The 27630-nt window shown below is 43.0% G+C and overlaps 1 protein-coding gene across 1 annotated transcript; it reads left to right on the top strand.

The window, feature by feature from the left end:
* Positions 1–14300: 14300 nt before the first annotated feature.
* On the top strand, positions 14301–22640 carry GPR55 (G protein-coupled receptor 55). Its single transcript, XM_048315079.1, has 3 exons — positions 14301–14735; positions 15534–15766; positions 18802–22640. Exon 3 carries the CDS (start codon positions 18809–18811, stop codon positions 19769–19771), a length of 963 nt encoding a protein of 320 aa, XP_048171036.1. The 5' UTR covers positions 14301–14735; positions 15534–15766; positions 18802–18808; the 3' UTR covers positions 19772–22640.
* Positions 22641–27630: the final 4990 nt, after the last annotated feature.

Genomic DNA, 27630 nt, shown 5'->3' on the forward strand with positions numbered 1-27630 from the left:
AAGGTGACTCATGACAAATTCTTGGGTATGCAGAGATAGAGCCACTAAACAGGGAAACAAGAGGTTCCTTAGAAAACTATGGCTATTTCCATCAACCATTTGGACTCACCCTTTCCAGGTCTGGGGGATTTTTTTCCCCTTTTATTGTCATCATCATCCTCTTTAAATGATCCCAGAAGCAGCTCAGCTTTTGCAGCACTCAGAGGCAGATTTTGGTGGTCACAACTGGTTGCTGCTACTGAGTTATCCTGACCAGTGCTAAGCATCCTGCCCCAGCATGGATCAGTCATCCCTGCCCAAGGCATTTTTGGTGTGTTATCAACTACAGCAAAATTTATCTGATAGAAAGCCAAAAAACCACTAAAAGCAAGCAAACAAACAAAAGCTTAAAAAATACTTTTCTGCAAGAAGCACACAACTTTTATCTGTCTCTTTGGCACTGTCTCACACTCCCTTTCCTTTTTTAAGAATAACCATTCCTAACCTAAGGCCAAGATGAAATGGTCAGAATATATTTATTACAAACAGGACCACCAAAGTCAGGATCTTTCCAGGCTGCTCTGTGCACCTACAGCCCCAGCTGTCATCATGGAGGTGTGAGCATGCTGACAGCCTGAACCTGCCAAGGCAGAAGTTGAAACCACAACACGAGGACATTTCTTTTCACCAGTGAACTTGAGCTGTGCAAGCCCCTTTCTTCCTGCAGCAGGTTTTGCTGCACATCCACCAGATGCTCTCCTGATGCTGCAGATTGTGGCACTGCTGCGAGGCAGGGACATCGTGAAGGATAAGCAGCAGGCCTGGCAAACAGCAGCATTTTGGCATGCAAGGTAAAAACATGCTTTCTCTTCTCTACAGGGTGAATTAACAAGTAAGGGCAGGAAGTGCCAGAGCTCTTCCTCAGGCCTGTGTTCACCCTTGTGTTATTAAAGATGTTTCTAAGCAATGCTGATATAGGTGGTTGGGGCCTTGGTTTGATGACGATCCACTGGTTTTCTCTAAAGCATTTACAGCTTATTCTGGTGCAACCTCACCCACCTTCCCAGTGACAACACAGACCAGTCTAACCTCTCTCAGTGCAGGGTCAGTGTGGTTTCACAAGACCATTAATCACCCTCTGCTCAAGCGGGCACTGGCAATTCAGAGTGTTCTGGGGCTCAGCAAAGTCCCTTCACTGTCACAGCTTGACAAAACAGCCCTCAGCCGAAGAGAAAAAAAGCAGCCGAGAGAGGAAGGCGAGTGGCTAATAGACCCCAACCAGCAATCCTCTTCCTCACATGGAGCAGTGATTATTCAAGGTCTGTCCCTCCAACCAGTCCATGGGGGAGTGAAACACCCAGCAGGGCAAAGTCCCTGCTTCTGCACAGCATCCCTCACTCACCTATTTTATTACCAACTTCCACTGACGAATTACCAACCACCAACCTGCAAAATGCAGGAGGAGCCACCTTTCAACCTTCTTCCTCTGACCTTTTGCTTCTCTAGCCTGCCTCTGATCAGCAAAGACTAAGCCACTAAATGGTTTGTTTCCAGCACATCTGGCTCAATAAATGACCCATATAAGAGCAAAAAACCATAGATTTCAGTAACTTAGGGAAGTTCAATCAACCAGAAAGTTGTCACAAAAAAAAGAAAAAATATCTGAGGTTTCATTTTAAGGCAATGGTTAAAGAACAAGTCTCCATGAGTGATCCTTTATAACTTCTAAAATCCTGGTTTGAAGACAAATATTGTGGACACAAACCTCAGTCTCCACTGGAAAATTAAATAATGCATCAGTCAGAATAAAGAGAAAATAACTCCTTTTTCTGCCTTTTCCCCCTTGCTGGTGACAAAAAGTATGGTGTGACATAAGAGGAACAGAAAGCATGCACACATCTAGGAGAAACACAGCAGACATGGCAGTGTCTGCAGCATGCAGTCAGGGAAAATAAAACACAATTATTTCCCGATGCATTAAGCTTGTAAAACCAGAGAAATTAGGAATTCCCCATGACTAATATTTCTGAGCAGAGAGCATGGGTAGTTGACTATAGATTTTTTTTTTTTAATAAACTGCTTTTTCTTGAACTCCCAATTCTAAGATGTTCCGCATGAACTCGAAGATTTACTAATATTCTCCGCATGGGACTTTCAGACTAAAAGTAGGCTTTTTTTTTTTTTTTAAATTTTTTTTTTTTTTTTTATTTTGTGATTAATCTCTGTGCTAAGCTGCCTTTTCAAGTGTCTGAAGAAATTTCACTCTGGGTCTTTTGAACTCAATCATCTTCTCTCACTGGTAGCCAGAACTTCTTCCTTTGGTTCAGATTCAACTCTGCCACACCATATTAGCAACTTCTGTGAGCTCCTGGGCCCCCCTCTCAGCATAGAGCTCCTGGTTGTGGGCAGCCAGAGAAAGACTGCAAGTGCATGAACTCACTGCCTTCTCATGAGGAAGAGCCTTGCATAGAAATCAGCCTCTCACCCTACAGGTCACCTCCCCACAAGGGTTTTTTCCAGTTGTGCTCAGGCTGATAGGAAGCAGAAATCCAGCAGAGCCCATGCTGTCCCTGTCCCCCTGCTGCAGTGCTGGCTGTCTACAGCACCTGAGCCCAGGCAACTCTGGGTTTGCAGGGCCCTGGACCTACACTGCAAAGCTGGAACACCATCCTTGCTGTGCCAGGCTGGAAAACCACTGGATACTTTCCCAGGCTACTGCAGCCTGTAGTTCAGGAACCTCCCAAACCAGAGAATGTTTCTTTATGTAAAATGGCCCACCAGGGACATTTCTGCTTTCCATGAGCACACAGAAACACGTTAAATGAACCACTCTATCCACATCTGGCTTCTGCAGCATAGTCAGCACGTCCCTGCACCTGCTAGAGCTTGGTGCAGCATCACACCAGGCAGAGCAAAAGGGGCCAAAGTGCAGCCAGTGCCCACCAGGTAAATCCTGAGCTGCCTACTGCTCTGAATGGAAAACATCTGCACACAGCCAGAGCTGCCAAAGCTGAAGATTGCTCTCCAAAAGGCCCAAGTTATGCTGTTACACTGCCGGGTTGAACAAAGTGTCAAACCACTAAAGGGGAACCTCACCTCTGTCTGAAACTAACTCCAGCATGCCTGGGAGAGGAAGGGAAGAAGGGCACCTTAGAAGGAAAAGATATTTGAGGCAGATTTCTGCTGGTCTGCCCAAAGGAGAGTCCCTGGGAACTTACACCTTTGCTTGGATGTCTACAAAGACATTTAAAATTACTCATTTACAGTATGTCTAACACATTTGGAAGAGAAAAATAACCTAAAAACTTATTTCCTAAATGTTTTTCCTTATCCTCCTTTAGCTACTTTCTTTCCTCCCACAGTTGTTTGTGCAGGTAGCCTGGGAGACCTCAGCTCACCTCAAAGCCAAAAGGGATTTGGGGGAAGAGGGAAACCCAAGTTGGGAATAAATGAAACGGAGGTGGGAAGGAAACATGAGTGTGAAGCAAACTGCAGTAGCGTCAGTTTTGATGCATTTGAAATGTATTCAGCTCCTCTGAAATGCCTTTGTGCTCGTGCTCTCACTCTGCTCACTATCATGGGAGAAGGGATGGGAAGCAGGGTCTAACCATAACCAAGAAATGTTGAATTTCCATTCTGCTTCAGAGGGCTAATCTAAAAAAAGAACAATTCTCATAGACATTTTTTCACCCCTGGTGATAAGCCAATAACCCAGAAAGGACTGCTTCAGCACAGCTTACTCTGGCCTCCAGATGATATTTGGCAAAGAAGTATCTGAAGAAAATGACATTAATTCTTTTCACATCTCTTTTTTCTTTTCCCCATTTTTTGTTGCTCTCTCTTGCTGGATTTCTTTTTATAGAGTGCAGTGATGTATGGGGAAGTTCTTGACTTCAGTCACCTGTAGCCACTGGTGAGATCAGGGAACAAGCCTGTGCTAAAGTGGGTGTGGAATAAAGCAATTTAGGGTTCTACCACCTGGTAAAGGGCAACGGTCCACTTGTAGAGAATGAGGAGGACTCATGCCAAGGGAGGAGTTTGTACCACTCTGGGATTACATTGATCTGTACTCCAAGTGTGCAAGCACACTTCTCTGCCCCCCTCAGCAGTAACACACGGAGCTGTCACATTATCCAAGATGGTTTATAATCACTTCAGTCTTCTGCACAGACTGACAGAGAGCACAGACTTGTGGAAAAGGCTGGAAGAGACCATCTAACTAAAGGCTAGCTCAACATTCCCATGTTATAGCTGGCAGAATTTTGTCTAACCTGCTCTGTATAACAACTCACAGGAAGGGGTATTTCTAGTTTCATCTATCTTCAGCATTAGAAGGGTTTATTTGAATTTCCAGGCAGAGTATTTCCAAGTGGAGTGTAAAGCCATTATTTCTTTTCCTGTCTGCAGTGGATATAGCAGACTATTTATTGCCTTCCCCTTCATAGCTGCCATTTATGTATTTGAAGACCTATTTGTGCCCTCCCCACCCCAATATCTGTGCTCTAAATACCCTCAGCTACTTCTGTGCTTCAGATGTAACTTGCTCTGCTTACCCATTTTCTTGGCTCTCTCTTGGATTGAGCTGGGTCTTTCTTTCTTTCTTCCTCTTTCTTTCTTTCTTTCTTGAGAGGCACCCAAGACTGAATATATTTCTTCTACAAGCTCAAACAATTGATATCCCACAATCACATTGACATTTTTCCTACAACAGCATAATCTTCTATTTCATTTCCAGTCACGCTCCATATACAATCTGTTCTAAGCTGCAGATCCCCTTTTTCAGATCTGCAGCATATCAAGCTCACCCATATCTCACATTTGTGCTCACAACTATTTCTAAATATGTGTAAAATTTTGCATGTCTTTCTGCCTTTTTGAATTCCTTTTTTTCCAAATCATTTACACAACTTGTCAACACCATTTGAAATACTCATTTTGCTTCCACTATCTTGTAGTCTCTCTCATTCATGAAATAACTAATCATACTGTATGTAGAGGTAAGTCTTAAGTTAGGTGGCCACACACAGAGGAGCACTTTTCATTACATTAATAATAATATAGGGAAATATAATTCTAAAAGAGTCTGTTCATACAGTCATAAACTACAGCCATTTTCTTTATACCATAATGAATTCCTCTAGCCCCTGTTAGTGGACAGCCTACACAACTATCTGGAAATACTACAGCTTTCTATGCAAAAGCTCTTTTATTTTCCCACCAATTTCTTGATTGTACATTGTTAGAGATCTACAAGAGGCAGCATGAAGGCAGAGCCCCCTCCCGCTGGCTGCAAAAGCTGGTGCTTTGACCCACCCCGCGCGAGGTGAGAGGGACACGACACCTCATGCAGAACAGGATAGCTCTGTCAGGGCTGAAGCGACCACATCGTGCCTTTGTGTTTAACACGGGACTGATGAACGCATTCCCCAGGCTACAGCTGCCCTCTGCTGTCTAGCACCAGAGGAGGCCCTGAGCCCTCTCCAGCAATGCCCTGAGCAGGGCTCTGGAGCTCCATCCCAGCAGTCTGCAGACTGCAGCTGCATCCTGTGGGAGCAGTGGGACTGCCCTGGGAACACTCCCACACCCATTCTGGAGGAGAGGCAAAGGCCTGAGCTGGGACTGGACTCTGGCAGGTTATGAGTCTCTCACCAGCTGAAGTATTGGGTTTGCATGGCCAAGCTTTGGTGGTAGGGTGGGGGCTACAGGGGTGGCCTCTGTGGGCAGCTGCTGGAAGTTTCCTCCATGTTCGGCAGAGCCAATCCCTGGCAGCTCCAAAGACAGACGTGCCTCTGGCCAAGGCCGGGTCAGTTAGAAATGGTGGTAACACCTCTGGGATAGCAGATTTGAGAAGAAAGAAAAAAGTTATTGTACAGTTGTAATTGTGGCCAGAGAAGAGTGGGGTGAGAACATGTGAGAGGAACAGCTCTGCAGACACCAAGGACAGGGGAGAAGGGGGGCAGGAGGTGCTCCAAGCACCAGAGCTGGGTTTCCTCTGCAGCCCGAGGTGCAGCCCATGGGGAGGCAGCTGTGCCCCTGCAGCCCATGGAGGTCCACGGGGATGCAGAGATCCACCCACAGCCCATGGAGGTCCACGGGGATGCAGAGATCCACCCACAGCCCATGGAGGTCCACGGGGATGCAGAGATCCACCCATAGCCCATGGAGATCCTCAGGGATGCAGAGATTCACCCGCAGCCCATGGAGATCCTCAGGGATGCAGAGATCCACCCGCAGCCCATGGAGATCCTCAGGGATGCAGAGGTCCACCTGCAGCCTGTGTAGGAGCCCACGCTGGAGCAGGGGATGCCTGGAGGAGGCTGTGACCCCGTGGGAGGCCTGTGGCAAGAGGGGCCCGGCTCCCAGGCTGGAGCAGCCTGTCCTTGGAGGACTGAGCCTGTGGAAGAGTGACCCACACTGCAGCAGTTTTGGGAGGACTGTTGCCCATGGGATGGACTCATGTTGCAGCAGTTTCTAGGGAACTGTTGCTCATGAGATGGACTCACGTTGGAGAAGTTCATGGAGAGCTGTCTCCTGTGGGAGGGACCCCATGGTGCAGCAGGAGAGGGACTCCTCTCCCTGAGCAGTGGGAGAAGCCACAGGTGATGAACTGACCATAACCCCCATTCCCTGTCTCCTTGCACCACTGGGGGCAGGAATTAGATCTGGGAAGGAGGGAGGGGTGGAGCAATGGTGGTTTTAAGGTTTAATTTTACTTCTCATTATCCTGCTCTGTTTTGTTAGTAATAAAGTCAGTTAATATCACTAATTTGAGCCTGTTTTGCCCCTGAGGGTATCTGGTGAGTGATCTCTCTCTCCCAGTCCTCACCTCAACCCATCAACCCTTTGTTGTTTTTTCTCTCCCCTGTCCAGCTGCAGAGGGGAGTGAGGGAGAGGCTTTGGTGGGTTCCTAGAATCCATCCAGGGTCAACCCACTACACACCTGCAGGGAACCCTGGCTCTTTCACGCTGGGAGATGACCCTCTCTCTGTGATCTGGGGTGGTAAAGGCTTGCTGATTGAGGAATACTGCAGATTTAGGGTGGAATTGGAGAAATATCCAATTCTCATCTGGCCAGTTGTCATTGTTTACCTGTATGCTCTCTGAGTGGACGTTTAAGCTCAGTGGAATGATTTTCCTCTGGCCCAGGAAATCTAAGTCCAGCATCTCAGCCAAAGCCCCTGTTTGCAGGAACAAAACGGGTCACACTTGTGCATGTGTGTAAGGTGTTTCCTGGGGTCAGGCAGGAGTCCAAAAGCACAAGACTTCAAGGCAATCCTACCATTTAATTCCCACACGATAACCTACCTTCACAAATTTCTTGGCCACCTCGATACAATCCCTATACAACCACCCTGGTCTCAGCAATCACTCTTCCCACCCAACACAGGCAGAAATGGGGTTTATTCAGAGCAGCCTAATATAACAGCACAATGGGTTTTTTAGCAGAGGCTGCTCACACACCTTCATCCTACCCCAAACAGGGGAGGCATTCAGTCTCTTAGGACAATCCTGATTTTTAGCACAAGAAATGAAGGCAATGCATCCTGGAGAGAGCTGGCTAGCCAGCACACATTCAGGACCTCTATCTGGCTCCTCCAAGGCCCCCATGCCCATGACACTCCAGCACAACAGACCCCTACGTGACATATGCCAAGAGTCGTCCTGGAGGACAGCCATGCTGGTGTCCAGCTTCCTCCCCTGGCACAGATCAGCACACCCCCAGCTGGATGCAAAGTGATAAAAGTGCATTTTTAAAGTGCAGAGCATCCTGGCTGCCACAGACACACACACACACACACACACACACACACACACACACACATTACCTATGTCTGCAGGCAGGCTGGACCACTCTGAGCTTCAAATTAATTGCTGGATCTTTTGGAGACAGTGTCCATTGAAATTCAGAAGTTGTCATCTCAGGCTGATATTTCAGTAAGCAAAACTTCTGTCCCTTAAGGCTTTTTTTTAAATCTTAGCTTTTCTCTTTGTTTAAAAAAAAAACAAACCAAACCAAAAATAGTTTGCACTGATTATGTGATAGTTTCCACCACTCTAGCTGTAGTTCATTTGAAAGGTTTTCATCTCTTTGAGGTTTTTCACTTTCCTGCAAATTGCTTTTTTGAGCCTGTTTATGTTATGTGGCTTTTCTCTACAAGCTATTTATAGGAATACACCTTTGCTAAAGGGAAGAGAACTTTCCATCATTTCAAATAAATGTCTAGCACTCACACTTGAAGTGCAAAGCTAGAAGATTATCAGTGTAAGTGGTATGATTATATGCAAATGAAGTGCAGTTTTTATTTCCAAAGTCACTCAGTCAAACTTGTGTATGAAGACACTGGGTCATGCCAGGCTGCCAGAACAAAGCCAGCCATATTGACTCAGCTAGACTAACATTACACATCAGAAGGAATTAAGTATCTCACCACCATTAGGCTCAAACACCACAACCTCTCTGAGCACAAAGGAGGATGAGTTCCACTCTCAGAGAAACAAGCCAGAGTGCTTTTCTCCCTGGGGAGTAAGCTGGGCTGGCAGCACATTGCAGCATCCCCACCTTCTGCAGCATCCAAGACCCTGAGACCAAGACAAATTGGTTATATTTTAAATATTAATCATATGCTGATAGCAAGGGCAGATAGCCTACATGCATAGGAGAAACAAGCTATAACTGATTGAACTTACCCCATCACTGTTCTTTTCAGATGCCAGATTTAAGGATGGCCAATTCTCTTCAATGCAAAGACCACTTCTGCAGTGGAAAAAATAAGGAAATTTGCTCAGTTGCCCTTTCCAAAGGAGAACAGACAAAGTCACGTCTTCACAAAAGGACATTTTCTTCAGCAGCACAAAACAAAGTTCTCTCTCTCAAAGGTCTCAAAGGCTGGCTATCTTACTGAAATAAAAAGTGTTCAGCCAGGACAGATTAGGAGAGATGAGAACAAAATGAAGCTCATGCTGTAACCCACATGTGCAATGTAACAACTGTTAATAAGTCATTATGATAGTGATGTGCACGCAAATGCATACACGCACGTTTTTTCAGATATACACATGGGGGAGAGAGCACCCCACAAAGGAAAAGTCCAGTTCCACACTGATGCCTCCTGCCCAACATAGGCATGAACTACCCAAAGATGGCACTGTCGAGCAGCAGTTCCTCCGCCAGCACCACTCAAAACTGTGACGCTGAAGTAGATGCGGGGATCCCTCCCAGCATTTTCTTGAACCATTTTTCCCTATTTCTCAGCCACACTCACTGCATCTCCATGATAAGTCACTCTGTGGTTCAAATTGGGACTTTGGTGGGACCTGTCTGGACACTTATGACAGCAGCGATGTTGACAGCAGTTCTCACACCCTCACATCTCAGTGTTAGGGGACACAGGCTGGAGACATCGACATGCACACCCTAGCAGTACACTTGGGCTGTGGTGGAGGAATGCCATTGTCTGCAGAAACCACAGGGAAAAGCAAGCCAGGCAAACAGGAGAGCCATGGGTGCGGTAACTGCCATCGCCCAGGTGAGACAAAATCAGTGTGAGAAACAATCCTCAGCTGGCAGCTCCAACAGCCTTATCCCTGGGACAGAAACCATTTTGGTTATGCTGCGAGGGGCCAGAACTTCTCTGCAATCCTTGAGACATGCTTTGAGATGCGCCTTATTGGTGCACTACTCCTAAAACAACTAAATGTGCTTGGCAGCACATGAGCTAAAATTGGAAAGGCTCCGAGTGCAAAGATGACATGCATTAATGAAACAGGGCACATCTCAAGTCTGGAAAATGTTCCTTTTAAGCCAATCCGTGATCTTCATTTGACGCTTATCCATTGCAGTCATAGGCTTGAGTGAGTAGGGCTTTCTTTTCAGAAAAGCCAGTCCCTACACTGAGGAGGGGTGGATGAGGACAAGCTAAAGGAAAAGGAAAAAAAATGTCGTTTCATTACACACAAGTCAGCTCCTTTTCAGACCAAGCCATTCAACAGAACTGAGTCTTTCAGAGTAGTAGCATCAAGAGAGCATAAACCCTGCAGAGGAGGCAGCTCCTACCCCTGGTGCCGGGCTGTCTGTGGGAAGTATAGGAATGACTGTGCAAGGCGCAAGAGTGCCCTGCAGCTGCTGCTCCTTTCCTGCACTGGCATCCCTCTGTGCCAGCCTGCAGTGATGGCTGGTAACTTGTACTGATGGTCCAGTCTACAGTGCTCAGGTAATACATGGTGGAATGAAAATGCAAAGGAAATAATTTTTGTTTTGTGTTTCATTACCTACTGCACTGCAAAGGCTGAGAAGAAAATGTTTTCTATGGGAGAAAATCTAGATAACATCATTTATCAGAGTTTATATGGTGAAGATGGGTGAGCATTACATGGCTGATCTGATCACTGCCTGTGTCAGGAAAAAGAATAGTGTGCAATAACCACACACTGGCACTGGAGTGGTGAGGCAGAGCAGATAAATAGCCTGTTTAACTGCTCCCGCAGAAGCCTGAGTGCTCAGGAGGCCTGCTAGGAGCTGTGTGGTCTTCTGCACAGGTGCTGGGTTTATATCCACACCACTCCTAACCATTAGTTCCTTCTACTGGTTGATTGTGAAATTAACTGGCGGTTTCATTTGAAGCCTTGGCTTTGTGCACACCTACCATTTCCCCTGGCAGTGCCACGGCTCAGTGAGCATGGTATCTTCACCAGCACCAGCCCAGCTCTGCTGAACAACCACAGAGCCCCCTGATCTGCCAGCTGGCACAGATCGGTGTGCTGTGAACCTTGGAGGGCAGACTGCAAAGCTCATGGGTGCAGGAAGCTCTGTGTCTATTCTTACACAGTTTCACTAAAGCTGAACTTGCAGCTTGACTGGCTGCTCCTTCCTACAAATACCCAAGAAAAATTTATAGCCTATTGCTAAGCCCACAACCAGAACTGCTTTTGGCCACACACAAGCTATTCTGACCCTGCCTAGAGGAGGAATGGACTGGCCATGAAGAACATGTCCTCACTGGCACTGTCCATGTCTAACTGGCCTTTTTGGCTGTGGAAGACCAAACTGAACTGTGGAAAATTAGAACATCAGCTGTAGACTGTGGGTATCTGAAGTCACTAAGGAGATGGCATCCTGCATGCTTGGTGTTCAGATGGTGAACTTCTGAGTCAGACACAGCTGAAGATATTCTGCACTTCAAAGTGTTACTCCCCTGATTTTGCTCACTCAGCTACATAAGAGTGAGACTGGCTGTTCACCAGACAGCCCAGTTCCTTTCCTCTCATCACACAACCCTGACAAGCCTTTGTAAGGTTTCTCAATTGTAAAAATAAGTCTACCCTCATAGCTGGCCAGCTCCAAAAAAACTATACTATACTATATTTGCTCCATCTGGGCTGCCTTTAAGTCTTTGCCTCACCTTGAGGATGCTGAGTGCAGCTGTTCCCGACAAAATACAGCAGTTCCCAGGTTTTCTGGTTTTAAGTTTTGCAGTCTCCTGAACTCAAAAAACTGGCTTCATGAGAATAAACACAACACCTTAGCTATTCAAAGCTCCCAGCTGCACAGTTAAGATAGCTCACTGTTTGTCAGGCTTTGACTGCTTATGAAGATGAGGAAGAGGTACTGAGCAACCCAAAGAGCACTAGTCTGAAGTGGAAGGTTTCCAGATAAACAAAACACTGTACTCCAACCCAAGTACAAACAACTATTTTTAAGCCACCAATGAAAACTAAGCTTGTTCTTTTATTTACTTGTTCTTTAGACAGAAAGAGCATCATAGTACATCTTCAGGTAGGTGAGAACATCATGAGCTCTTGGCATAGTTCTCCTTTCCAGGGCTTTTCTGCTGCTCCGCTGGAGTTAGATAAAGTCTCCAGGATCTCCCCTCTTAAAAGAAGGCAGCAAATTCCTTTTGGGGTAGCAAGCTGTGGTAGCCTGCTTAGAACAAGACTTGTTAGCTTAACTCACTATGGCCATGCAGTCTTTGAAACCTTGAAAAACACACCAAAATATCAGAAACCATTCACAGCACAGCATAAAAGACTTAGACTCAGGTTTCTAATTCCCCCTAAGTTCATCAGCTTTCTAATTCCCCACTGCACCCAGCACTCTTCACAAGGACAGTTTGTTATTCACCTCCTAGTTGTCTGTTGAGCAATGTCTTTTCCTGACTCATTTTACTCTGGATGATTAAGTCTTGTTATCTGAGATGATATTTTAGAGCTGTCTGGGAGAACAAATAACACATTCATTCAGAATGGCCCGGAAATACACTGAACCCTTCCTTTGAATTTTGATTAATTTACATTTGAGCATCCTAATTCTAGGTCTGAGGCCCAACTCATTCCATTCTGGCCATTGAGTACAAGCAAACACGTAATTTAGACATTTGTGAAAGTTGGACCTCAAAGCTGCTGTGATATATTTTCCACTTAAAAAGAGCAGAAGAATTCATGCTGGTATAATGCAAATGAATGTGGTTTTGCACTGTATGAACATGTTTCCTCTGAAAGAGATTTTGATTCCTTGAAAACAGCAAATGCTGGTGCCTGACTTAGCAAGAGCAGCACTTATGGCACCAAGAGGATAAAAAGTAGAGAAAGTTCAGCAAACATTAAAAAATCAACCAACCAACCAATCAACCAACCAACCAATCAACCAACCAGAAAACCCTACTCATCTTTGCCATAAACATTATGAATTTTTTGGTCATACACTTCCTTTCGGTTGGATTATGGCTCCTCCAGCCACTATTTATTTGCTAAATGAACACAATACTGGGAAACAGATAAAGTTGTTAAGATTCCTGTCTCTAGGTAGCACAAAAAAGATACACTCAGAACATTTTAGTGGTTACTTAAAAACCTGAAGGCCTTCTCCTTCCCATTGAAAACTTCAGAGCCATGCAGCCACCTGAATGCCCAAAATACAGCATTTATCAAGCAGCAGTGCTGGGTGATAAGGCACTGAAGCACAAAGGATTCACTGAAGTAATTCCTGCTGAGCATATTCATGTATAGCACCTGAGAAACTTCAAAAGCAATCACCAAGGACGGGGAGAAACAAGCCCAAATTTCTCAGCCAATAATGCATCTGCCAGCCTGGGACTGAGTCATTCACAACTTGCTCTCATTAAATATCCTCTAGATGGAAGTTGTCCTCATTTAGGCCAAAAAGACCAACCTGAAAAAGGAAGATTTATGTGCACACCAACAAATTACATGCTCACCTACGAGCAATGAACCCACATGTATCACAAAAAAATTGCCAGCTTAGCAAACATGCTGTTGATGTGTGCAGAAATGCTGATTTTTTTGTCTAGGTCTGATGCATCAGGTGATACTGAGTGGGAAATTCATAGAGCCACAAGGAATGAATCTAGTGCTGGGAGTGAAGGCAGCACAAAGTATTAAAATTCATTTTTAAGCTAAGTCTGGAGCATGCCTGTGGCAAGAAGATTAAAGAAGCAAACCCATTTCAACCATTTCAGGTGCAACATGACACAGAATAACTTGTTCAAAAGTCACTCGGAATTGTAGGGTGTTTCTTTTCTGCTAATATGTAGTTGCACTCTTAGGTTTCTTTCTCTGACTCCAGATTTATTTCAGTCTGTTGCTGAGCTGGAGCTAGACCACAGTTCTGAAAAGACAGAAGTTGAAAAGCCCTTGAAACCTCCCAAATCCAGAATGTGTTTCCCAAATGCTATGAATCATATTGCTTTCATTTCCTCTGCCTCACCATTTTCTGAGGAGGTTTACCTAAACTTTGTTTAGGGTTCTGCTTTTTTTTTTTTTCCCAAACCCCATTTTTAGATGAGACAGGAAGAAAATTGCAGATTTTTTTCTTCTCCTAGTCCTGTGGTACGAAGCTGATGCTACTTTTTCTATAGAAAGACAAAATTACCTCCAAAGCCAGGTTGCAGCTTGAAAACTGTCACTTAGAGCTGTATTTCTTCCTGTATTTTTCTACAAAAGGGTTGCAGTGTGTCCACACGTAAGGAGAGGGGCTGTCAGCACTAGCAAGTGAGTTTCACACTTCAGCCAGAGAGGTTCCAGAAAGCCTTGGAAGCTCATCTCAAGAAAAGTGTATTTGGTTACTGTGTAATTTACATGTAAGGCACTAGGTTGCTTCTTGATACACCTCAGTCCTCCCAGAGATAAACATTTGTTTGCCAACTTGAAGATATGAATCATACACCTGAACTGGCTAAAACTGGCACATACCCCTTAAATAGTTTAACAGCTGCGTGTGTGTAAGTAGCTGTATCTCTCAAAAGCCACTGAGCACTTGACTACTGATCTCCAGTATGCAAATGGAGCAGAAACTGGGGGAAGAAATCCTATTTTTATTACAATCTTTCCTACAACTTCCCACTTTCCAGCTCCTCCCCAGATCAAGGAATAATTGGAAATTTGGAGGTAGCCACCACAAGCTCACAAAAGCTCTCATCTGCATCACAGCAGGTAAAGGCCACGCCGAACCCCCTGACTTCAGAGACGAATTGCTCCCCACCCTATTTTGACTACTGACTGAAAACAGTGGAGGATTCAAATCTTTACACTTTTTCCACCTTCACTTGCCTATATAAGTAAGTACAGAGTGTATCTTGAGACAGGGAAAAAAAAAAAAAGTGAAAAAAAGAGAAGAAAAGAAGGATGTGGTTGGTTATGCCGCTTAGAACACTTGTAAGGCATGGTCTGTAAGACAACATTCTCAAGCTCTGTAGAACAACCTGGACTGAAGCAATGCTGCTGATCTGCTTGCTGGGGCTCAGGTAAAGTAATTCCTATTTTAGTTATTGACTTTTATTTTTCCGACAATTTAATAGCAACATTGATTGTAGACACTATTTTTAGTCTGGTTAGATGATTATTACTTATAAAGCTCAAACAATAAGATCAAACATGTAGTGTTGCTTAGCTTAGAGCAGAAAGAAAGATTTCTGCTTTAGTGATAAATATAAATCTATTCTGTTGTAATCAAAATACTTAGAAAAAAATGGTAAGAAATTATCCAGCTACAGATGAAATATATGGCAGCTGTGGGACCTGCTGCTCATCATTGCACTAAGCCGTCTTACTCTTCTCAAGTACATCCACGAGAGAATGACTTATATCTACCATGAATAATGTTCTAGGAAATAGATATAAAAAAACCATGTTTTTGCTAATGAAGCGTTCATGGATAAGAATACCCTTAATGTAACATCCCTCATCTGTGCTCTCATACAGATTTGTGTGAACCCCAACTAGAGCCAGATGAACTCAGATCCAAGCTGCAAAGAGGAAACTATTCGTGAATTCTGCTGTACTGCAAAAAAACAGCGGAGCTATTACTGTAAAACCTTGCTGTTCATTTCCTAGGTCAGAACACCTTTGCTGCTCACTAAACCACAAGCTCCTGCTATGGGTAAACCCAATTAATGTTTAACGAGTTCATAGGAAGTGGAAAATCCTCAGCAGGAGAAACTGGAAACAAATGAAGCAGCGATGACACAGAGGCTGGACCAGCTAAGACACACTCTCTTGAGTACTGTAAATCACAGGTTCTTATATTATCTTTTGGTTTCTAGGAGTTGTCTGAAACAATCCTAAAGCCACAGGAGATTCCTTCAAAAAACTTTTTGAGGACAGAGAAATTTTCCTCAGAAGACTGGAAAAGAGCAAACGCGGTACCTCTCTTAAGAAGGTGGAAAGGAAGGAGTTGGGAAAACTAGATCCCTAATCCCAGCTTTAGTATTTGAAAGAAACATTGGAATCACCCACCAAAGAATCTGTTTGCAAGCACGCAGAACTCAACTCAGTGGTAGGTAAAATCTGCACAGATTAATCTGAGAATGACTGAAATAGAAGTAATTTGACTTCCTCAGTGACACTGTCAGCAATGGGAGACGGGGTGTAGGAGGGCAAAACAGGTTTCACACACTAAAGAAATTCTCATAAGCAAAGGAAATATGATCAGTATGAATCATCTAAAAAAAAACTTCTATATGATTAGTGAGTACCCCCCGAGATACCAATCAGTGTCTACTATATAGGAAAGATGTCTCTGGTACAGTTCAGTATCTTTCAGGATGAGTATTATCAGTATTTTTACTAATAATTTGGACAATGCAGTAAAGATGATGCTTATGAAATGACTACAAGGTTATTTGTCAATGAAAATGATTCTTCATTTAACTCTGAGCAAACATTACTTAGTCTAGAACAGTTGCAAACAATTCCCATGGATTACTCAAGATGTAAATTTTAAATTTGAGAGACTAAAATGATAAAAACCATCATGTTTTTGACAAGCAGACAATTATCAATTTAAAGGTTGTCTTTTCTTGAAATTTATAATATTGTGGAGTAATGTTACATGCAATTTGGTACCAATGAATTCTAAAGAAAATGCATTCAGTGAGCTAGAGATATGATAAAAGTAGCACCAAACCTGAGGCTTTAAAGAGTCATCATGCACAATTTTCTGATACATTTGCAAAGTGCTGGATTGACAAGTGTTGTCACTACCCAAAATGTTTCATGTTGCCTGATTTTTTCCCCAAGTAGATGGGTGCCCTTGCATGGGTGCCCATGCTCACACCAAAGCTCGTGTTCCCGTGTCCCCTTCCCTGTCCTGCCCTCCGGTGACAGCAGCACCTGCCTACAATGATCCTTTGTACACATGGCACCAACTCAGCTCCCTGTTCTGTGTGATTCTCTCACATACCACAAACACATGATTTTCTAAGTAGCTGCCACATATTGCTGGCTCAAATGGATTGATTTAACCTCATCTTGATGACCAAACCAAGGTTTTCTCTTTGTTCTCATTTCTGACAGATAAATCCACTGATAACATCCAGCTTTTCTTTTGCTGTTTCCTAAGTTCACAACACTGTGACAGCCCAGCTCATGTGGCTCTGTCCAGTTCTCTGCAGGTAGCAGTGGTACCCAGCCCCTGACCGACAGCACCTCCCCAGAGGTCACCCTCACTCTTACAGTGGGGTCACTGGGGGAAACACAGCCAAGGACAGTCTGGGTGAATTTGTGCATCCCCTTAGTAACCCCCATCCAGTCTGTCTGTAGTCCTCATCAGCTTCCAGGCGATCATTTCCTCACTTACTGAACAGCCCTTGTTCTAAATCCTGTTTTTTCTAGTGCTATTCAGTTGTTTCTAGTACACTTTGCTAAAATGCAAGTGCCTGAAATCTTCAGCCTTTCCCTTATATGAAAAAGCAGATACTTCATCAAAGATAAGTGCCTGGTAAGAGCTATCGAAGACTTATTTAGCAGTTTTCTTTAAAAATCTGTGTGAAGCTTAGACTCAACAGTTACAGAATTGCTTTAATCAAATTTGACACTCTTTCCTTCAACAGACAGACTAGACTGAACCTTTTTCCAGCCACACTAATAATATCCATACTTCATAACAATTACTGGGCTGGACCTTCAGCTTTATGTGCCTATTCTTTCTGTAGTCTGAGCGGGAAAATAACTGTTTCACTAATATGAGCATGTTAAGCTCTGAGTGCATTCTGTGTTCAGATACAGTTATTTCCATTATTACTCACTGATTCCCACAAGTCATCCTACCTCTGACCTCCAGCACAATGTCAGCATTCCCATCAAATTAGTGGTGTAAGAGTCAGCAAAATGCAAGGCTATCTATCTCCTCAGTTAATTTTTAGCAGATCTATTTGTTCTCTGTTTTTCTATTATTTTAAATATTTTATTTTAGCCACACAAAGAGAAAAAAACCTTTCACTAATTGGTTTTTGGCTTCTTTAGCAAAATTTGGCTCCATTTGGCAGTGCTTAAGAGCTGTACTTTACATCTTCCAAAGCAAAGATTCTCCTCTTGATCAAAATCTTAAAACATCTTCACTTACTCCTAAAATTTCTTTTGAGCTACTTGGTTGGCTGAACTGGACTGGGAACTTTAACTACCAATTTCTTCTGCTTTATTAGGACTTTCTGTGATTTTGATTTAAAGAGGTTATAAAAAAGCACTTTTAAGGCATAGTTTGTTAAAGCATACATATATTTTTAAGAACAGTGATAACAATTATTCAAGACAAATTAATTTTTTTTTAAGAATTGCATTATGAAGATGTCATGGCTTCCATTTGCTAATCTTTGCTGGATTATCTAAGATAATCAGTTAAAATTTAAAGTGCAAACCCCAAATTTAAAGAATGCTGAAAGATAAACATAAGTGAAAAAACACACTTACTCATTTTGCACCTAGATAAAAGATCAGTCTTCTTAAGTTGACCTTTTAAAATACTGCATTGGATATAAGCACTGTATGAAATGAAAATATCATATAAATGTGGGTGCAGTAAAAGCACATCAGCAAAAAGCTACTGCTGCATGGGGATTCAGGTATAAGAGTAAAATTCCAGCTATCAGATCAACATGCCTTAATATGGAATAATAATTTCATTCATTTCTGTGTAGCAACAAAACTAAGCATAAGTGTTAGGGAAATTCCAACAGTTGTACAAATTATTAGAGATAGCCAGTAGTCTTTAGAGTTTTTGAAAATATGTTTTTGAAGGAGTCAGTCTCTTCAATATCTGAATGGGATTCTCTTATATGGGATGGTAATCAGTGGATGCTGACTACTTTCCCCTGAGAATCAGACTTTCTTGTAACATATCAAAGCACTCAAAGTGGGAATAGAAAGCTCTGTGCTTGAAAGGTTTCACTTTCCGTAATAGACAAAAGCTGACCAAGTGTCCAGCTCAAAACCAAAGAATTCTAGAACTGTGTTTGAAAGTATCTTGGTTTGGCTTTATCACGTCATTAACTGTGACCCTTATACATTTCCAACACACTGTCTTTGTCATTTCAGTGGAGAAATGACCAACAACAGCGAGAATTGCAATTTTACAGCCATCGACAGCTTGGCAAGGACCATGCAGCTGGGGATCTCCATCCCCACCTTCATCCTCGGGCTGGTTCTCAACACGGTGGCCCTGTTTGTGTTCTGCTGCTTTTGGAGGAAGCAGACCAAAACCTCTGTGTACATGATCAGCCTGGCGCTCGCAGATGTCCTGCTGCTGCTCTCGCTGCCGCTGAAGCTGTACTCCTCTGCCACCACGGTGCCTGGGCTGCTGTGCTCCTTCATACAGGCTCCTTATTATGTCAACACCTACACCAGCATCTTCATCATTGTCTGCATCACTGTCGACAGGTACAGGTGCATAAAGCACCCCTTTGAAGGTCGAGCTAACCAGTCCCCCAGGTGTGCTGTCTTGATTTGCTGCTTCATCTGGGCAGTAGCTTGGATCTGCAGCACCCCTATATATGTGTTTCACAAGAAGGATCTTATTACATGCTTTCACAACATGTCAGACGAGACGTGGAGTGTCCCATTAATTGTTTCTGTGGAAATATTTGGATTTCTGATCCCACTCGCAGTGATGGTTTTCTGCTCTGCTCAAACCATCTGGATTCTTCTGAATCACAAAAGTCAAGTCAAAAAGAAGGTAGAAGAAAGTGGCTCCTTACGAGTAATCGTCATCAACCTTGTGGTGTTTTTGGTGTGCTTCACACCCGTCCACCTTGGGATCTGCCTCCAGTGCCTGGTGAGGCAGCACGTGATCGTGGACTGCAGTCTGAAACAGACCATCAGCCTCTTCCTCCAGGTGTCGATGACATTTGCCAACCTGAACTGCTGCCTCGATGCCATCTTCTACTATTTTGCTGCAAAGGAATTCCGTAAGAAAACACACCTGAAAAGGGTTATTGCATCGTGTCCTGTGTTTAAGCCTTGTGCTATGCAGCGGGACTGCCAGCAGTGGGAGAATGCCCCTTGCTAGGACACTGACATGGCAGGGATGGTGCCATAAGGAGAAGGACAATGTTTTTCCAGTGAATGCAAACCTGTTCCATATTTTTCTTCCCTTTAAAGAGGAGGGGGAAAAAAGTTAGATTAAGGAACCAGCATTAGCAAAGTGACAGACTCACACCAAAAGAAGCATTAACCTTGATGGTATCTACAAAATGTGAAAGGCTTGCCAGAGGAAAACTGACCAGATCACAGGAAGGCCATTTAACATCAGCTTTTGTCATAGCTGCACCAGTTTTCCTTTTACATGCGTGATCAGAAATGTCACAGTTGAGACAGATGTGACACTCACGAATCACACACACCAACTCCATTCAGAAGGCAAAAAGCTTATCTTTAATACCACTCAGCATCTTGTATAGTTTCTTAGCTGTTTACGTAGTTTTAAAGCACAAGCTTAATTCAGCCAATCATCACACACCACTGGGTGAACACACAGTAATCATGCAGCATGTTTTTCTACCTCTAATTCAGCTATGCCTCTTTCCCACAGTCCTTCTCTAGCAGAATAGGCCTGAGCCATGATTTTCCAAAGGCAACAAGGCCTTCATTTTATAAGGTTTTACCTGTATGCAACACAGAAAGGTGTTGCTAAGAGCAAATACAGAAATAACTATTCATAACCTTTCTAACTTAGAAGGTATCTTGGCAGTTAAAAGGCAGTATCCAGCCAAAAGTCTGACTCTGCAGAAGGTCACTGTTGGAGCTCCTCTGCTTTGGGCAGCTTGGCCGGCCTGGGACAGCACTGAATCCTCCCTCCTGTAAGCATTACAGACTGCTTGCTACGAGGGACAGCAGTTTTTGCTCCTTCATGGAGGACATGCTGCCCAGAAGAGAAATCCAAGGGAGTGCCTTGGGTACCAGCAATTCCTGAGCAAAAAACTTCCCTGATTACCTTTGCTGAGGAATCATTGTGGTTTTCTCCTGCAATTTTAAAACAGGCTTTGCCCATGAAAATCAAAAGAACCCATTCAAATACGAGATTTAGAGAAAGACTGAATGTATTGAACTGTGTTTCTACATCAGTGTATTTCTATCAAAGACATAACATAACACATGTATGAAATCCTTGTGCATGTCTTCTTGCTCTTTCTTGGAGCAGGGGAATTAAGAAAGCAAGCCCTGCATCACAGAAGATTAGGGAGTGGCTGATATTCTCCTTTCTCCCATCTGGAAGACTGGACCAGCTCTATCCAGCTCATTCCTTAGAGAAATCCTTCTAGCCTGTACTGTACCTGTCTCAAAACATCTCTGGGCTTGCCTGAACCCTTCAGGTCAGCACTTCTGGATTGTCACCATCCTAATGCTATTTCAAAGTTCGGCTGTGAATCTAATCTAAAGGTTTCTTTGTTGCAATTTAAGCTAACAATTTCTTGAACCCTTATCTAGGAGTGGTTGGTGCTCATAGCCAGAAACACATTCACAGAAAGAAATAATTTTCTTTGCCATTCTAAAACAGCTGTGAAAATAGTGTAAGACTGCTGGTAGTCAAGTTTCTGGGGCAGGTATTCCCTTTATTCAAAATGTGAAAAGAAATTACCTTCTCTCGGTGGGAAATTAGAAAGAAAGGGGTACCGTTTTGAAAATACAATTTGCTGTCCATCGATTTCCATAGAAATGATTGACTGTGCAAGTAGGCAGCTGCACATATCTTATAGTGGGCCTAATACATTAACATTTTAAAACCTCTTAGTACTAAAACTATGACCACAGCTAAGGCAAAGAAAGATTTTTATCATCATCTTCGCTGCTTTCTGTAAAGCAGCAAGAGGAAGAGTTTTCCAAAACAGTAGATTTTCTAAACATTATTTGTTACTGCCTCAATCATTTAGAAACTTACAGATTTTCAATATGGGTTAACCTTTCTTCTTTGCACCTTTCACATTACTTTGCATACAAAATATGCATATGAGAAAGAACGTTTTACCAAATAAACTGTACAAGTGAAGTGTATGATTTGAAAGTACATTTTAATTTCCCAGTTTGACAGCAGTGTATAATTCTCTTCTACCTACACTAGCTGCCTAAAAATTACTCAGCAGCAGCAACTGTGACCCATCACACAAGGCTAGGATTATTAATGAAGCAGTACCTTCGACTTTTAACTCATTTATCACTTGGAAAAGGTCATATTCTAATATTCAAGGGAATAAGAGCATGTACGCAGGAGGCAGAGATGGAAAGTGTGTGGGGACTCCCATCTGCAAGGGTTGGGGAAGAGTTCGATTTGCCAGGATCAGGGAGACAAAATTCCTTCATGTCAGTGCTCAGTCAGGGGTAGAGTCCCAGCACACTCAAGCAGGGAGAGACTTCACTTACAGAAAGAAATTGATGTCATTGTCTCAATGAAGGAAACAGAAGTCAGTCTATGAAAATCAGCCTCAATAACGGGCAGTGGTGGGACCCACTGTGAGCTACTGGTCTCAAGGCTCAGTCTGCTCCTGTCGTACATGGCTGCAAACCCAGACTACAAGATCTGGAAGTTGAACTGGTCTGTTTTCTTCCCATTTATTGCCACCAGGGCCACTTCTTTTTTGGCCTAAAGTGTTTTTATATATAACTCCATTTGTCTAAATTTTGCCTGTTATATAAGTAAGTGAGAGCAGCCTCTCTAAGCATGCTTGTAATTTGAGAAATGAAATGAAATTAAATGAAAATGAAATGAAGAGAAAGAAGGAAGAGAGCCCAGCTGTGTTGATTTTACAGGCTGTTACAGTAGTCCAATTTTTTAGCATAAAAAAGCACAGGTCTTTTGAGCAAGGTGTTACTTTCAATTCACTGCTTTTCAATGTGAACTTGCATTCAAATAATACACTTAAAGTCCTCTCTTTGACCTGCAGCTAAGAATACGTTTCTTTCTAAATCAGGATTTTATACACAGGCTCCTGTGTGAAATTCACTGTTAACTCTGGAGCATCTCCAGTTGGTTGTATTTTTATACCAGGACAAAGCGATGAAAATCCTTATGCAGCTTGGGAAGATACACAGCAATTTTGATGATGAATAAAACTGAAAAGCACCTGACGTTTTAAAAACCCGAAAATCTTCCTGAGCTGATACACAGGTTCAGTGCAACAGAAGCCGTTTCTTCTCTCTTGATGTTAATACACAGAAAAATGGTGGGAACCTGAATGTGAACCCCTCACATACTCAGGTCTCCTCCCACTACCTCAGTTTTACTAAAAAGACAAAGAAGCACTGTCTTAGTGGAAAAAAACAACAAAAAAAAAAATCAAGTGCTAACCAGAAACACCAAAACAGTGCCTTTAAAAATTACATTTTCAGTTCTGCCCTCTTCTGTGAATTGAACAAAACCACAATTGCACAATTAACCACGGGCCTTACAGAGGAGCTGTATTTAACCCTATTTTTTCTGGACAAGGCCGTTTCAGGCCACAGGTGAGAATATTCACGAAGCAAAATTTTGTTTTTATCCAATTACACTTCTCCAACTGGGCCAAACCCCACAACATAGAAGAGGGCTGATTTTTCTTGAAGGCATTTCATTGAAGGCATCAATGGCAGATTACTCCAATATCCTACAGTTAGCATTCATTCAACCGTCAGCATGATTCCCCAAGCTGTATTTTATAGACTCACACAATTGAAAGACAGAAGAGCATAAAAGTAGTTTGGACAAAAGGGAACAAAACCCAACCCCCAATTAAAAACAAACAAACAAAAACTCCCAGCAGACAAAACCACACAGGATTTGTTCCCCAAATTCTTTTCCTGTACCTTTGCCTGGTGGGTTATATCATCTTCATTTCCCAGGCCTGCTTGAGCACAGAACTCATTTCTAATGCTATAAAAGTACGATCAAAATAATGCTGGACTTTTTGAAAAGTTCTGTTGCCCAAGAAGTCCCTTCTAAAAGACTTTCAACAATGACAACATAAAAAAAGGAAATTCAACTGGTTTAATAGCAAGTAGAGGATCTAATATATGAACTTTTTATAGCCTTCATAATACTGCTTTTATGATGCATGATTTATGAGCTGGAAGGCACCTGAGGGAGGGTCCAAGCCTAGATCAAAGCCCTGTTAGTCTCCAGCCTTCTCACAAGGGGCCACAGTGAGCACAGATGGGCACGAGCCCTGTAGAGCCAGTCCAACATCTTTTCATTATGATTACATACATTAGTTAAAAATATAAACCAGACAGCTTTCCATGTGAGGATGAACAAACACAAAGAAAGCCTAATAAATTTCACTCTAGTAGTTTGTCATATCAAGTAATTTCAAGTGTTCAGGAAACTTCAAAGTGAGAAGAGCAGCCATCTCACTGCCTAAGGTAGCCTCCAGATCACAAAATGAAGCTGAAATGGGCTGGAAGATTGAAACTGATCTTCAGAGAGACATCACCCCAAACCTCACAGTGGTATTTCACTCAAGGGTTATTCTGCAACACCACAGCTTAGCCTGCCTAAAACACATTCAAACAAGAGACAAATGGAGGCTACTCGAAGGTATAGACTTCTGTCTCTCTCATCAAAGCGGTTTGGCTCAGGTTTTCCCCCTCACACTCAGAACATTTTCCACTTTAGACTAATAGCTTTCTCCGAGTCTTGGGTATGCTCTCCATCCTTCCACCCAAACACAAGGAGAAGAGCCATGCAGAGCCAGTGTCCTTTGAGGAACTGGCAAGTCCAGCAGGGGAAAACAGAGCCCACCAGCTCTGTGTACAGACCTCCTGAGGCGACTGTCACCTGCCCTGGGAGCCTGCTCAGCGCCTCGGTGGCAAGTAGCTTGAACAACCCCTTTACGGAGCCAGGGGGATGGCGAGACTTAGGCTGCCACACACCAAAAGGTTTCCCAAGGACTTCCCAAGGCACTGTCTTCACAAAGAGGGGCAGAAATGTGCTTGCCCTGAGCAAACTGGAAAGAAACCTGCCTGTCTGTTATTTACACAACAGTACAAATGGGCAGGCTGGCTTGGCTAGGTTTCAAATTAGTGTTCTTGCTAAACATGTAGAGAAATACAAACTCCACATACACTGCTCTGCCTGCTCTCCTGGCTCTGCCAAAATGCAACTTAAGTAAACCCATGAGACATTCCTGTTAAAGCTAACAGAGAGAAAAGAGAAAGGCTGCAGGTTGTCTGGTCCTATGAGCCATATATTAAAAATTTATATAATTTATCTTTCGTGCAATGTACTAAAATGAAACTCAAGTTTCATTTTGGCACAGCAGTGCCAGTGCTCAGTATCCCTCTCTAGTTTCCCAGAGGTGCTCTCAGCAGCTCTGTTTCAGAGCTCCATTTTGCCACACTGTAAAGAGCTCACACTGTCTGAGGGAAACAACTGCTCCCACCTCAAGTAATGCCCCATCCTGCGGTGTCAAATACAGAAATGAGTGAGGGTCCCTCAGCAGTCGCTGAAGAGCTTCTGGCATCTCTAGCTAGCAACTCAATATTTTAACTTCTGGCTTGCCCTCAACAAGAACCAATCTGCCCTCCCCAAGGACAGCAGGGTGCTTGGACATCTGGACTCTCAGATCAGCTCTCTGTGTACTTGGATATCTGTATCCTGCAGATGAAACCATACAGATGCATATTAAGCGTCTCTGCCACCCCAATCAACTCGTTACTGAAAAAGATGCAGCAAATAATTATGCCAGATGCTATCTGAGCTCTGGAAAGGAGACCACACATGACTGCCCTTGTAGGTTAATGAGAGTTCAAACAACCATTAGTATCTGTATTAATCTACTAATTGCCTGGTGTTACTGGAAAATAATGAAGATTGTGGTGTTTCTCTGATGCCTTTGATCTGTTTATTTGCTAAGTTACTATGGTTCGTTTCCCCTTCGTTTGAGTTGACACTGCCTGGGTAATTTTTCTCAGTATTTCATAGAATCATACCAAAAAAAAAAATAAAAAAAAGGGAATATGCCATTTCTTTTAAAAGATCCTAATACCTTCACTTTGAACCTTTTACAGAAAGTGCCTATTCTCTGTTACTACACCAAATCTTATCCAAAGGCAAGCAATTCCAACCCAGCAAAAGCAAGACTTGCTCTCATTTCCTACAGCAGTTGAAAAAGTTGTTGAAACACTGCAAAGTCATCAAAATAACTGCACTGAATTCTTGCAAATATTTGTCCTTCTTTTTCCACTGCACTGAATTGTCTTAGGTGTGCCCAGCACATAAGAGTTCCAGTAAAATCAGAGATCTCTGCATGTTTCCAGCTCTCTCCTTCTAATGTACTGAGCTCACAATGCAAAGCTGAGCCCTGTGACATAATTGCCTTGAAACCATAGATCACTTGGCAGCATAAAATACTGAAATCTGAAGTGTGGTGTGATTCTTTTAGGGTTTTTTTGTTGTTTCTTTTTTAGTGTAACAACAAGCCCTAAGTGTAATAAAGACAACAAAATTGTTAGCAAAAGTATCACCTTTAAAACCTGATTCTCTTCAGGGTCTAGTAGTAAAAACAAAAAGATACCCTGAGAATTAAATCTTTCTCTTGAAAGTAGACAGCATGATTTGTTTCGAGTCACAAACTTCTCTAAATTACTCTAAACCACATTTGCTGAATTTACACAGCAAAACCTTCTGTTCTTTCTTCTCTTTTGACTTCCAGTGCTAGAAATTCAGCTTGGGGAATTCAGCTGGATCATCTGTTCTTTACATATCTCTGTCAAACAAATTCTGTGCCAGCTAAAGTCACCATTTCACCGATGTTTTCTGTCAACACACAGACAGAAGGAGGGACTAAAGCTCATGCTACAGCCAGAGCCTCCCCAGCAAGGATGCTGACAGCATGAGAACGAGCACATGCTCCCTTTCCATGCTCATGCTGGAATGCAAATGCCTGCTCTCTCTTACATTATTCATTTAGAGCTCAGCCTAATGCTTCAAGTGTCATCACTCACAGATTTCAGTCCAACTGAGTGGGAACTGCCTCTGTGTTGGCCCAATACTGCAGACAGGAGAAAAAGAAAAGCAAAAATATTCTACCTTCAAATAAAAATATTCTGCTGTCTCCTAACTGCACCAAGTACCAGGTCCATTATGTAAAAATGTGTTCATGGTGATTCTTAGGACAGAATTCACTACCACCACTTTCAGCCTCACTCCGGCAAACCAACCAGTGAGAGTTCTCCCATATGGAAAGCTGACAAGATTTAACATCGAATTTTTCAACAAAGAACATACATCATGCACTGTCTCTCAGCAGCCTTCTGCCCCCAAAACACCCTTGGCCACAAAAGCCATGGTTTGATTTTTCTGTCACCCACATTTAAGCTGCTGTCTCTTACTTTCTGCTGCATTCTTCCTGCAGTTTGACCCTTGTAAAAATCCAGAAGTATCACCAGATAAATCCTTCATCCTGTTTGTGCCCAGCTCACCCACTGATGGAAACTTTTTTCAATGCCAACACCAAATGTCTTTAAAAATTAATTAGAGCTCAGTGTGGCTGATTCCATGACCAGACTCTGCCAGTGACAAAAGTTACATCCATGCCAGGGTCTCACCATCATTAGTCTGGTCTACGAGACCCTGCTTTTTCAGTTGTCACTATAAAAGGAGCAGTCAGCTGTTTTCTCAATTCCTCTGATGGGAAGGAGAAGAGGGCCCCCATGAGCTTCAGTAAGATCTGTAAATGCCGAAAGGTCAGAGATACATTATCAAGAGGCACCTCAGTTTTAAAATAATGTCAGACTATTGTAAGTTGCAAAGTATTTCTAAAATAGTTGATTTTTTTAAGAGTTGGTATCTGCAGAGTTGGGCTTTTTGCTTTTTCTTACTGTAACTAGAATTCAGAAACCAAAAGTCTCACCCAAAGATCTACAAACACCATCTATCAAGATCAGAAGGGTCACTCA

Source organism: Corvus hawaiiensis, chromosome 10 (assembly GCF_020740725.1).
Source record: "Corvus hawaiiensis isolate bCorHaw1 chromosome 10, bCorHaw1.pri.cur, whole genome shotgun sequence".
In the NCBI taxonomy this organism is placed as follows: domain Eukaryota; kingdom Metazoa; phylum Chordata; class Aves; order Passeriformes; family Corvidae; genus Corvus; species Corvus hawaiiensis.